Source organism: Phyllostomus discolor, chromosome 9, assembly GCF_004126475.2.
Source record: "Phyllostomus discolor isolate MPI-MPIP mPhyDis1 chromosome 9, mPhyDis1.pri.v3, whole genome shotgun sequence".
NCBI classification, from domain to species: domain Eukaryota; kingdom Metazoa; phylum Chordata; class Mammalia; order Chiroptera; family Phyllostomidae; genus Phyllostomus; species Phyllostomus discolor.
Genome location: NC_040911.2, coordinates 65,723,338 through 65,737,339, shown reverse-complemented (window position 1 = coordinate 65,737,339; position 14,002 = coordinate 65,723,338). Strand labels below are relative to the sequence as shown.

Sequence of the window (14,002 nt, the reverse complement as noted above, 5' to 3'; positions counted from 1 at the left end):
CCCTGGGGACTACTACACACTGATTGGCCAATCTGTATCTACATTAGGAGGAAAGGGTGGGATTGCCTTCCACATGGGATATGGTAGATATTTGAAGGAAACTGAGATCCCTTTAGAAGGCCTGTAGGATGAACACTGGGTGGTCAACCAACAATGGAGTCCAAACAATGTTTCATTAGTTAGAAAGGAAACATGGAGTTGGATGAGGTGGAGAGGTGATTTATGGCCTGGTCATAGGAGACCAAAAATGTGGAAGCAAGATTACAGAGGCTATCCTGCAGCAAAGATGAGAGTGAACAAGGTCATTTAGAAGTATTCATTTATTTATTTCTTTATGGCATATATATTTATTGAGTATCTACTATGCACCAGGCCCTGTGCTGAGTGCTGAGTATAAATGAGGTAGATATAGTTCATATTCACATAGACTTCTATTGGGAAATACAGACAGCAAACAAATGAACTTCACATATAATATCAAGAAAAACAAAGCAGGGTGGGGGCATAGAGAGAAATGGGAAGAAGAGTCCAAGGTTTCTTTCATAGGTTGACATTGATCCAGGGTCCTGAAGAGGACAGATGATAGAGGCAGCCAAGGTGATGTTGGGAGAATATGTTCTTAGTAGGAGGAACAAAAAGTAAAAGGCTATGGAGCAGGCATCTATGGCATGTTCGGGGAACAAGGAGGTGGGCAAGGTGGAGAATGGTAGGCGAAAATGTCAAATAGGAGGGGTGAGATCACATAGGACCACTCAGGCATTGCAGAAACTTTGTTCTTACCCTAATTAAGATGTGAATTCATGATGACAGAGGATGCTATTGAAATAGAGAGTGGCCAGACCCTCAACCTGTGGCTCTTCCCCAACTCTGAATTTAATCACTTCTCCTCTCCTCTCTTACAGGCCATGTACATGTTCTATGCTCTGGCCATCGTATGTGATGACTTCTTTGTCCCCTCCTTGGAAAAGATCTGTGAGGTATGGGCCTTGATCCTCAGCATGTCTGATCTGAGCACTGGTTACTGCCCCAGCCTGCTCCACCGAAGTCTCGGGGAGCTATCTATGCAACCCAGGAGGGAACACCAGACAGCAGCATGCTTCAAAGCAATGGGCAATATTAGCAGAAAAGCTCCATCAATCTGTTTAGACTATCAGGACACCCATCCATAGTCGTGTTTTTAACACACATGGCCAGTTTTCCCTGTTCCATTTGGCTATAACTCGTGGTACTTTAGTGTTCTGCTTCCAATTTTCTTTTCCTCTTTTAAATTCTGCTCTTCCTTTCTCCTTGTTGCTTCCTCCATCTTCCTCTCCTATATTCCCTTCTGTTTCCATAACCCTCCCATGGTGATTTGTGGGGTCCTTGTAGTGTAATAAATCTTCAGCCACACATATATGTCACCCTTCCTCTGTGTTTATGTACAGAAATGCTCCAAGCAGAGGTCTAAAAGGTGAGAAGATGAAAGAACTGGCCACAGAGACAAGGACATGGACTGTATTCTAAATCTGCTCAGTGATGGCAGGCTGAATGCCAAGTTAAATCCCTTTCGCCAGAAAAATATTCAGCATATCTAGAATTTTTTCATTCTCTTTTCTCTTTCATATCTTTGTCTGTTTTGAAATGTAATTTCTTTTATCTGGAAGCTTTTCATTTTATTTTATTTTTAATTCAAAGTCATGTTTCAGAAGGGCTCTCCCAGATGCACCTCCCATCTGGAAGTCAAGTTTCTTTATGTAGTTCTCAAACTTTGTCTTCCCTCCCTTTTCCTTTCTTCCTCCTGCCAAGTGTCAGAATTCACTAGGTCTTGGGGGCCAGCAGGGAACAGCAGTTTCATTTCTAGTAAGTTTCCAGGTTCTACTGAGCTACCAGTCTGAAACCACACTTTGAGAACCTCTAACTTAAGCAGTTCCTTCTAAATCCTGGAAGTCTGTTAGTTTTGTGTACTTAAAAATAAAAGAATTGTTCCACAATAATCCTCGAGAGGCTCCAGGAATGGGTTCTTCATACAGTGGAAGTAGGAGGAAGAAGGAGTGAGGTAATATCTGAGGTGGATAGTGGGCAGGTATGAAAAGCCCTTTGTTCAGAGTTAACCTGAGAATTGGGCCACCTCATATGGAAGATGGAGAAGCTCTGAAACCCTTGTAATTGGAGTCATTTTCAATCTCTGAAATATCACCATTTGATGGTTTATCTTTTATGCAAAGTACACTACTCTCTCTCTCTTTCCTACACAACCTTTTAAAAAAATAGCAAAGACCCTATTCTACAAATGTACATATTGGGCTGACCAAGAAGTCTTTATGGTGTTTTTTTCTGTACAACAGCTCTAGTAATGCTTAATTATCTTTAGATTCATTCAAAACAATTTGTTAGATTGTATTGTGACAGCTGTCATCTCAGTATGTTTAAAAAAACATCAAATTTTGGTGTGATTGGTTGAAATTTGTGCAGTCATTTAATCTTTAAGAAGGAAGAAGATATGCAACATTTTTGCATTTTATGCTTTATTATTTCAAGAAAAGTAAAAATGCAACTGAAATGCAAAAAAAATATTTGTGCAGTGTATGGAGATGGTGCTGTGCCTGATCAACATGTCAAAAGTGGTTTGCAAAGTTTTCTGATACTGTTGACATTTTGGCCAGACAATTCTTTGCTATGGGCTTGTCTTATGCATTGGGAGATGTTTGGCTGCACCCCTGGCCTCTATCCACTAGAAGCCAACAATGGGAAATAGATGACATACTCAAAATATCCAAATCAATAAAATGATTGGTGAAATGAAAAACGTGTCTTTTATTTCATGGAAAAAAATGTAACTTACTTTTTGGCCAACCCAATACAATTGTCAGAATGCATAATATTCAATTGAGGAAATCCGTAGAACCTGCAAGCACACCCAAAGGAAACAAGATAAGTCTATCTTGGTCCCTGCTATCTAAGTGCTGTAGGGCACAAAGCAGCTCCCAAGTCATACTCACAAGGGGTTGGAGGAAGTGCAGGGACATTGGAAAGTGCAGAGAGAGAAAGAGGAAGAGAGATCTCATTTGCAGCGAGGGGATCGGGGAAAGGTTCATGCAGGGCTGGATTGAAGGGAGGGTGTCAGTGGCCACACATTTCAAGGAATAATATTTTTGAGCAGAGAAGAGTCTGAGACATATATCAGATCAGGAAAACCAGGGCTGGAATTGGCATGTGACAAGCTTAAGAATGCCATCCTGGGGTTTGAGAAGTTGTTCAGTGCTTGGGAGGGAGCTGGGAAGGTTTTAGACAACTATGTTCTGGTAGATGGAAGGAAGCTAGAAGCAGGAAGTGATTCTAAACATCTGGTGAGATGTTGCCATGGCAGAAGTGAATTAAGAATGCAAGTGGGGGAGGAGGGATATAAGGAGATATGGAGGAGGAAGTCAAGTGAGTGGGTGACTGAGAGAAAACTGGAGATGATCCCAAGGTGTGGACTCCAGAGCTAATGGGGATCCTGAGCTGGAAAAGACATGGCAATGCAAGGCTCATAGCCCTGGGCAAGTCTTGTCAAACCACCCAGAGTGTAAGCTCTGCCTTAAGTGACCTTCCCACAGACTCCCTGCTCCTGGTGAAACAGGATGCCAGCATGCCCCTGCAAACACACCTTTCAACTCGAGGTATCAGCACCTCCATCTTAGGGTCTCCTCAGAACTCCATGTGAAGTTTATGTATTTGGTCAAGAGTGAGGAACCCCAGGATTCCAGGTCAAAATGTTCCCTTAGGGTTCCTGCAGCAGACCTTAGCTGGTCAGGGAAGCCAGTAGCATATGCCAAGGCCATACTGCCCCTCCATGGCTGAGCAAAGAAGTGCAGCAGCTGGTGCCACAGGGAAGAGTGCCCTTCAAGAGGAGCATCTCTTAGCTGAGATGCCAGAAGGAACTGGCTTACTGACTGCCAGCAGCTCACTTTCTGAGTCATGATTGAAAGCAAAAAAGCTAAACACGCTAACCAGCTCCTAATGTGTACTTTTCTTGTCTTCTTGCAAGTCACCTCTGGGTTAACAAATAGGGTGGCCTGGAGAGTTTGTTGTATAGAGTATCTTGGCAGGCTGGTACCTTGTTACTTTCCACCCACTGCTCACATCTTCTTACTCTAGGCTTTCAAGATTGCATAGAGGCACCAGCCCCAAAAGCCTCCATAGCCTCATACAATTAAGGCTCAAAAGCTAGTTACCATGAACCTAATTTAGCCTGAGATCAGCATGGTATTTGAAAAAAATCAGGATGTTTTGCATTAAAAAATGTGGATTTGGGGCTTATCTTAAAAAGTAAGGATACTTGGATGGAAGAAAACTAGATATCAGGTGGTAGGCACACAGGTAGAGTATATAGATGTTATAAATATAGACACCTAACCAATGTCACCCCAATAAATTTAATTTAAAAATAAGATATTTGGCAACTCAGTGGAACTGAGTGGTGCTGACTTACACCACTCCTCCCTATTACCTGCATGGCCCTGAGGACACTGGGGTTTGGGACCTTAGATCATGCAGCTCTCTCCCTAATCCTGCCACTCAAGGAGGACAATGAGAAGAGCTGTGGCCCAGCCAGGAAGGTCAGTCAGGAGTGGCTGAGCTCTGGGAGGAGATTGAGGAAGGACCAAGCTTGAGACCTGGGAGTCACAGGGTCCCCAGGAAGAATTCCATTCACTTGTGATTTGCCCTTGCTTTTTTGTAGCGCCTGCACCTCAGTGAAGATGTAGCTGGGGCCACGTTCATGGCGGCGGGCAGTTCAGCCCCAGAACTGTTCACATCTGTCATAGGTAGGTGATGGACCTAGGGATGTCTCAGCCCTGACCTCTCTAAAGGACCTCTGTGGTTGTTTTAATTATTATTTTATTGAAGTAATGTTTTTACTTTGCATGGACATATCCAGACCAAATGCCAATGCTGCTATGGGACAGTGTCTCCAATGCAGATTGGAAAGTTCTCTCCAATCCTCTGCTGTTTCTTATAGATTCTCTATAAACAGTCTAACACTTAAGAAGCTCCTCCACACACACCATGGAATACAACTGGCTACAATAGTCAGGCTGATGTTTTGTGATGTCTGTATGATGTCTGTGTTTCAGGTGTCTTCATCACTAAGGGTGACGTGGGAGTTGGGACCATTGTGGGCTCTGCGGTGTTTAATATCCTGTGCATCATTGGAGTCTGCGGCTCTTCGCTGGGCAGGTAAGAGTGACAGCAGAAGGTGGTGTCTAGGGAGGGGAGGCGTGGAGGGTGAGGCAGAGGCCAGTATGGTGGAAACACAAGTAGCATGGGGATCAGTGCTCTTGGGCAGTGATGACATCGGGTCTCACACCCCAAGAGGCTCATCCTGGAAATTCCCAGGTACCATCATTTTGTCTCTGTGTTGATAGGATATAAAGTGCCCAAGTTCACATAAATAATTAATCAGACTGAAGATGTGGGCCACAAATCTAAAGGTGTTACACTCACTTTGATATTATTGATCTGAATTGGAAGATCTAAAATAACTTTAGGTATGGTTTTGCCTCAATCTAAATAAAGTAAATAAGAGAGAGGGGGAGATGGGAAATTATGCCATTTTTTTTTCTGCTAAGAACAATTATATTCATCACAGATTAGGACCCCATCTTTCTTTATCTATCCATCAAGCATTTTACTTACATGTTCACTTTAGCTTACTTTTGGGGTTGAGGAGCTTTCATGCTTGCATTTTATCTGTTCCACTACTGGGGGTGTCACAGGGTCTTTGTCCTTTGGGAAATGGTGTGTGTTTTGGAAAGTCTTGGTAAGACACCCCAAAGTCACCGAAGTGTGAGGCTTTCTGGTATCCATAGCATGTTAGTGGTAAACAGAGCTTTGTAGCTATTCTGCCAATTCTCATGTCCTAGTTTCTTTGTAGGAATTTCATTTAGAAGCAACATGATCTTGAACTCCCTGCCCTATCACCCAGAACTCTGAGTATCTTCTAGAATTGACTTCTAGGAAGCCATCCAGGGTGCCCTACATGCAGTTTTGAGGTACCTGGTAGTCTTAGCCAGCTCCCTCACTATGGAGGATACAGAATCCTGATAGAAGCAGCTGACTGGAATTTTCTCTCACACCCTTTTCCAGGCCCCTCCATCATTCAGTCAGCTGGCCAGGGCACCAAATGCTGCCGGTCTCTCTAATGCAGACTAGAGTGTGTCTAAAGCAGGATGCACTCTTCTACACCATTGTTATTCTCCACTGCCTGCTTTTTACTTCCATCTTCTTTGTGCCAGTTAATTTGTCTGGGTAGCCTGGTGAGTTTCTTGCTTCTGGGTGGCAGGCAGAAGGACATCTTGATCTCATCAGGAGTCAGCTCCAGTGCCCACAGGTGGACAGTTACTTCGGAAAAGGGACAGCTGTGTCCACATGTGGTTATTGAGTTATGCCCAACTTGCTGGACTGAACATTTTTTTCTTCATACTTTCAGTCAATTATCTCTTGAATTAGATTTTGTGGACCCACAATGTGGTGTTTTTTAGATCTCCTATAGATGTAGTTAGTTCAAAAAAGTCTGTCTTTGCCTTCACTTCCATTTGTACTTCATTGACTCTTGCTTGAGTCGGAGATGAACATTCACATCCCGTAGAAGAGCTGTTGCTATTAACACTCTCTTAATTAGCATTGTTACCATTAGCAGTATAATTATTAGTCTGACTGTTATTAATGTTGTCATTAGTTCATTAGTCATTTGTACCTTAAACTTGGTGCAAGGGCAAACCCAAAGAGGGAGAAATGATGTAAGGAAATGAAACAAACGACTGGGACATGTCTAGGAAATGCCATACAATTAATTACATAGAATTGGCTTGAATGCATTTGTGTTTCATAATTTATTAGCAATGCAGTAAATCACTGGCATTGCTAGAACACCTGCTTAAAAGTAAGAATGCTTCCTGAGCTTTAGAAAATGCTGGTATCAGTCACCTTACCCCTCTGAAAGGTCTTTGCCAAGCTCATCTCACAGCCCTGCAACCATCATGGAGAGAAGTAGCAGCCACAGTGATGTTAGAAGTAGCCTACATGATGATTCTGGGTGCCAAGCATTCCTTCCATCTTTCCTTGTTCTGTGCTCACTTGGACAGTTCCAAAGCCACACAGCTATCTTCTTCAGAACTTTGTAAAATCCCCAAAGTCTTCGCAGAGGGAGCAAAATGATGTTTTGGGCAACAGACTGGCCTGGGTTTAAATCCTGACTGCCATTACCAGCTGTGCAGCCTTGGATAAGTTGTTTTACCTCTTTAAACTTTGGTTTTCTCATCTAGAGAGTGGTTTTAAGTGCACCTATTTCCTAGCATAGCCATAGGGATGAAACAACATGGTCAACAAACAACATGTGGCGCAACAGAGTAAATGCTTAACAAAAGTTAGACACCATTATCATCTCTCAGAATAGCAATCCTTGGGTCTCTTGCCTCCACATTCCATTTAGGTCACTTCAGTAATTTAACCAACCCGTAGAGGAACTTAGAACTGATTTATTGAACAGCAGCCTGATGTCCCATGGCAAGGGAAGGGAAGGGAAGGTCAGGGGGAAGGCCTTCTAAATGAAAATCCAAATGAGGAGATGTTGATTAAAAGAACCATCTCAGAGGACTGGTCCTTGCATCTGTGCAGTCTGGTCAGAGGGAAGGAGAGAAAACTGAGTAAGAAAAGAATAGTGCCTGGCATATTGAGCATCCCTCCCAGGCAGTGGAGGCTTTGCAGCAGCACATTCCAGCAAACGATGGTCATTGGCAATTGAACTGATTATAAATCCAATCACAGTCTCACTTAGCATTGTTATTTATGTTGCTCTGCACTTTGATTTGGCTGTGAGGATTACCAGCAAGTGCCAGTGGGCCTCTATTTAATGTATTCCTGCATGAAGGGCTACACATGACCAAGTCTGTTACCCATCTGAAATTAAAGTAATTAAGCCATAACATTTGAGTTCCTGTCTCAATTAGGGTTTTGATGAATTTGATGTAATTAAATATCTGCTGTATTTGCAGTTTGCAAACATACCCAGTGTTTCAGTGTTCGCCTAAGGTGCTTTGGGGAGTTTTATGGGACAAGAAGGAAATTGCTTCTTAGAAAGTGGTTTATAGAGTGGTTCTTGGCATCCCACAGGCATTTATAGAGCTGTGATCATACAAGTTTTTTTATTTAAAACAAAAAATAATAACAACAAAGAAAGAATACACATTTTTCAATTTTGTATAATAATGGACTTATGAATTTAAATCCAACATTCAGAGCATGTTAAGCTTTAAAGACATAACCACAAACAGAGAGTAAACAGTTTAACTGCAATCCAGATGGACTTTCATATTCCAGTTATTATAGGCCAGCAGATGGCTCCAGTTTGTAATAACAAGCCTCAACATCAGCTCTCCTGGCATTCTCCAAATGTGCCTGATGTTCGTTGGCGAGATCCATCTAATCTTGGCTGGGTTTGCCTTTCTGTTCATGCTGGCCCTTTCACACAAACCTGCTTGCACATCTGAACTGAAACCTGCCTTCAGCTGGGTTACCCCAGAAGGAGAATCTGTGCAACAATTCCAAGTTCAAGTGGTTTATCTAAAAGGTGATCCCAGGACATGCCAGCTGGAAAGTGGGGAAGTGAGACAGAGAAGAGAAAGTAGCCAAGAAAAGTGTATTAGCAAGCAAGCTATCACTGTAGAAATCTGAAATACACTTCTAAAAAACTGGGAGGTGGTGTAGAGCATGGGCCTCTAAGTTACCTCATTCAAGGGGAAGGGAACTGGAGCATTAATCCACCAACCTTCACTAATCATTGGGTAAGGACTGTTTCTGAGAAACATTAATTCCCTGGCATTCTATCTCATTAAGCACAAGCAGAGTGAACTTTGGGACCCAGAGAAAACTCCCAAGCAAAGACACAAATGGGCTATAGTTGAAAGAACCTGAAAGAGTAAAAGGTGAGGAGATACAAATGGGGCCCATAAGCATTGGCTACAAGCTCAAGACTAAGCCTTTAAAAATAAGCCACCTGGGAGGTCTCTCTTCAACTCCCTTGGATGAAACACAAACATTATTACCAGGCTGACTATTAAGCATTCAGGACCAGGGTATTTTGCATTTAGGGGATGTTCTCTAATGTTAAAAATAACAGCAACTGTTCTAGGCACTTTCTGCTTTCAGTTAGGACACAGAAAACTTAGCTTTCATGGGAGCACCAAAAAAATCCAGATAGCCTAAATATCATTCTTATATATGGAACTATCAAAGAACAGTGGAGAGAAGAGAGGTTTTGATGAACTGAATTCCAGAGAGAGGAAGCCCTTTGTAAGTGAGCTGTGAGACCTGGCAGGTCTGGATGCAGAAAAAGCAGAAGGCTGCTCAAGACCCAGAACTTTACTGGGTGGACATAAAGCCAACTGAACTGCTGGCAGTGGCAGAGATGGTAGGATTTATTGGAGTTTGAAAGACTATCACTTACAATAATAGTTTGCCTCAATACTGCAGTCCTCTCTACTCTCTACAAATTTGCTGAGAATAATGGAAATGAAGTCAGGACTGGTAAGTAGAAAGAAATCAATTCCATCTGCCCCATTTCCCACATTCCCCTAATACCTAAAATTAAGAATCTAAAGGGATTACATTGAATCCCAATCAAAATCTGGTAAAAACTGGGAGACTAGCCCTTCCTTAGAAAACCTGGGGTCAGGGGTTGTGCTGGCTAGAAGTGAGCTGCAACCCATTCCATTCACATGAACCCTTGCTGAAATTGGAATGATTACCTCCTCACTTTAGCCAACTGAAGAGAGAAGAACTTGAAATTTCCAGAGGAAAAAAAAAAAACAATATTATTCTTCAACTTTCCCTCTTCTTTTGTACATAATTTCCAGGTTGCAATAATAAGCGATAGAACCTGTGAACGAGACAGGAATACGGCTTATAACCAAGGGAAAACACCCACAGGAGCAAACCACAGGTGATCCAGATACAAGAATTAGCAGAAAAGAATTTAAAACATTTATCTTAACTAGGAAAAGAGGGGAAGACTAAATGAAGGGATGGGTAATTTGAGGAGAGAAAGGAAAAACCAAATAGAAGTTATATATAAAAAAATAATAAAGCTACCATTTCTTAATCTCCAGTGGTATAGGTACCACACTAGATGATTTATAAATTTTTGTAGACCTAGGTGCACTGTGTTTTAAGATAGTATTATTATCATTTACAGGCAAGAAAATGGGTACCTGGGGAACAGAGAGGGCTACCATGAGGTGGTTAAGCCTGGATTTTGAGCTCACATCTGCCAACTATAAAATCTATTCTCTTTACATAGAGGGAGCCTACGATTTTAAAAAATCTCCAGATGTTATTGAATTATTAAGATTATTCATAGCCTTTATGTGTTTTTTAGAGGTGTTGAGTGTAGCTGCTGAAACAATGCAAAGAATGGATACTTGGGCTACTTCCATATCTTGGGGATTGTAAATAATGCTTCAATTAATTTAGAAGTGCTCATGTTCTTTTGAATTAGTGTTCTGGGTTTCTTCAGATAAATTCCCAGTGGGAATTGCTGGGTCAAAAGGCAGTTACATTTTTTATTTTTTGAGGTATCTCCATACTGCTTTCCACAGTGGCTTGTACCAGTATGCATTCCAAACCAACAGTGCAAAAGGGATTTTCCTTTCTCCACATCCTTGCCAGCACTTGTTTGTTAATTTGTTGATGATAGCCATTCTGACAGGTGTGGGGTAATATCTCATTGTAGTTTTAACTTGCATTTTTCTGATTAGTAGTGACACTGAGCATTTTTTCATATATCTATTTGCCCTCTGTATGTCCTCTTTGAAGAACTGTCTATTCAGGTCCTTTGCCTGTTTTTTTTTTTTTTAATTGGATTGTAGCTTTTTTGGTGTTGAGTTTTATAACTTCTTTATAAATTTTGGATATTAACACCTTATCAGATGTATTGGCAATATGTTGTCTCATTCACTAAGTTGTCTTTTTATAATGGTTTCCTTTCCTGTACAAAAAGTTTAGTTTGATGTAGTCCCATTTGTTTATTTTTTTCTTTTGTTCCCTAGCCTGAGGAGATACATCAGACAAAATATTGTTAAAAGCAGTATCTGAGATTTTTACTTTCTTTGTTTTCTTTTAGAAACTTTATGGTTTCAGGTCTAATATTTAAGTTTTTAATCCACTTTGAATTTATTCTTGTGTGTGGTGTACAAAGGTGGTCTAGTTTCATTTTTTTGCACATACCTGTCCAATTTTCTCAATACCATTTCTTTAATAAAGTATCTTTAGCCCATTGTATGTGCTTGCTTTGTCTGTCTAATATTAATTGAGTATAAAGTTGTGAGTATCCATCAGTAGATGAGTGGATAAAACAACTATAGGACATTTACACAATGGAATACTACTCAGCCATAAAAAAGAAAATTTTACGCTTTGTGACAGCATGGATGAACCTGGAGACATTATACTAAGTGAACTAAGCCAGTCAGAGAAAGACAAATACCATACAATTTTACTCACATGTGGAATCCTACTGACAAACTGAACTAACATGCAAAATACAGACAGACCCATAGATAGAGAGGCAGGCTGACAGCTTTTGGGGGCCAGGTGGTGGAAGGATGGAGCAAAAAGGTAAAAGGACTCATGGACATGGACAATAGTGTAGTGATTATAAGAGCAAGGGGAGCACAAAGGGGATAATAGTAATGGAGAAGCTACAATAAAATAAAATATATAAAATTCTTAGAAGAAATTTTTAAAAATGAATGGACAAATAAACACAATATGGTGACTCATGATGAATGGTGGATGTGCTCAGCCCAACCAATGCTGAGCTAAAGCTTGTCTTATAATCAGATGACGCTGTCTACCACTGGGCTTGCATTCTACCAAACAGATGGAGGAGTCAAGCTAATAAAGAGAGTGGGAGATCCACAGACCACCCACCACCCAGTTTATTCTATATAACTTGGTTCCTGGCTTATTGTTCCCTAGACAAAACCTAATACATCACCTTTGTTCCAATTTTGAAAAGCATCCAGTTTCCCCAAGGGGCTGAAGACTGAGGACAGACAAGGCCAAATAACACACACTACTAGTTGCCAAACCTAAAAATAGGCTCTGGATGCTTGCCATCCACCCTAGAGAGAGAAAGGAAGGTACAAGGAAGAGAATGAGTGACTGTGGAGAAGAAAATCAAGGGGCTGGGGGCAGGTGCAGGTGAAGGCCTCATCCAAGAATCAGGGTGCTTTAATACTTGATCTGATGAGAAGCAGGGGAAGAGAATTTGTGATAGAACAGTAAATCAAGGCCAAGGTCAGGTCAGCGGGAGCAGTCACTGTATTCTATCACATTCCAGTAAAATAGAGTTTCTCCCAGTGTCATCTGCTAGGCCACCTGCCTCAGGAGGACCAAGTTAGAAGTAATCCCCATCCCCATTCCAAACCAAGTGAGTCAGAAGAACACCCATACCTGATTGAGCCCCATCTACATAGTCAGCTTGGCTCAGATTCATGGACCAGGTTTGACTTTGAGCAAGAAACAGCCCTTTGGAAGAGGAGAGGAGGGGAGAGAGCTAAGAATGTGATCAATTCCACCCTAAATACATAGTTTTTATCTCTTGTCATCATATGAAGCAGATAAATGACTATAGAATAGAGCCTATGCAGTGTCATGTGCTGTGTTGATGGCTTTTTTCCTGGGCTGAGGTAACACAAATGATAAAATGCACACAGATCCATCACAGGCCTTGGAGGAGAGGAGAGGGAGGAAGGGAGAGACAGGAAGAGAGTGATATCATTGATTATAGGCTACTTATCTTTCATGCTCTGCTGCCTCTTCTCTTTCTCTCTCTCTCTTATGTTCTCCTTCTCAACTCTTCAGAGAAGGAGATGGGAAAAAATGACTATGACAGTTTCAACCCTTCAATACACAACATATCACACTGACCAGGAAAGAGAAAGAATGTCTTCTCATCCACCCCACCTGTCATCTTCTACCCTTTCACTTCTTGGTTTCATCGAACCAGGCCAACTCATGTCACCTGACCATCCCTGAACCAATTATTGTGGCAAAGTTACTCAACTGGCTTAGGTTAATCGAGAACTATCCACACATTCTCCTCTCCCCAGAGCTAAGATCTGATCAATTCCACCCTAAATACATAGTTTTTATCTCTTGTCATCATATGAAGTAGATAAATGACTTAGAACAGAGCCTATGCAGTGTCATGTGCTGTGTTGATAGCTTTTTTTCTTGGGCACAAATGATAAAATGCACACAGATCCATCACAGGTCTTTGGTGAACATATGCTTTCATTTCTTTGAGGTAAATAACAGAAGAATAGAACTGCTGAGTTATAGTCTTTCCTATAAGTTAGCTGGGCAACTGCTGGCTAGCTGTCTGCTGAGCAGCCCAGCACCAAGGAATAGACAAGAGTCACACACAGTAACCATGCTACTCACTCAACTTTTATTGAATGCAGGTTCACTTAAAGTAGAACATCAACATACATTAATATCTTACACTCTAACAATCTAAGAGAAATATAACATGCACACACAGAGCAATCCATGGGGGATAATGAACCCAAGTCCCAGAGTCTCAGTCTGCAGGGCCAGGACACAGTATGGTGGGAAAGGAAGTTGTTAGCATCTTGCAAAGAAGGGTCTCTGGAGCCAGGTGGGCAGCAGTGCATATGAAGTCCTCAGTCCAGCAGGGCAGAGCTTCTAGCAGCTGATGCCAAGGGAGATCAGTGCATCATGAAGCAGCACTCTGATGTGGGGCACTCAGCTGTCTCAGCAGTAGTCTGGAGCCTACCTCAGTTATACTTTGAAAGTGGTATACTCCACCCTGTTAGGTGTTTTTGATAAATGTCTTGTCACCACTGATGGCAAGTGTGGAATTTCCCTGGAGTCTATCTGTGGGTGGTCCTGCTCTGTGGACATGGCTATTCTCATCACATATACAGATATCTAGGTGTACTCCATACCAGATGAGGTA

At 41.7% G+C, this 14,002-nt stretch overlaps 1 protein-coding gene across 1 annotated transcript in view; it reads left to right on the top strand.

The window, feature by feature from the left end:
* SLC24A3 (solute carrier family 24 member 3) overlaps positions 1–14,002 on the top strand; it is a 563,591-nt gene that overhangs the window by 389,765 nt on the left and 159,824 nt on the right. Inside the window, 4 exon segments of the mRNA XM_028523857.2 lie at positions 903–977; positions 4,700–4,784; positions 5,094–5,180; positions 5,183–5,196. Of these exon segments, the coding sequence (XP_028379658.2) occupies positions 903–977; positions 4,700–4,784; positions 5,094–5,180; positions 5,183–5,196 (261 nt within the window).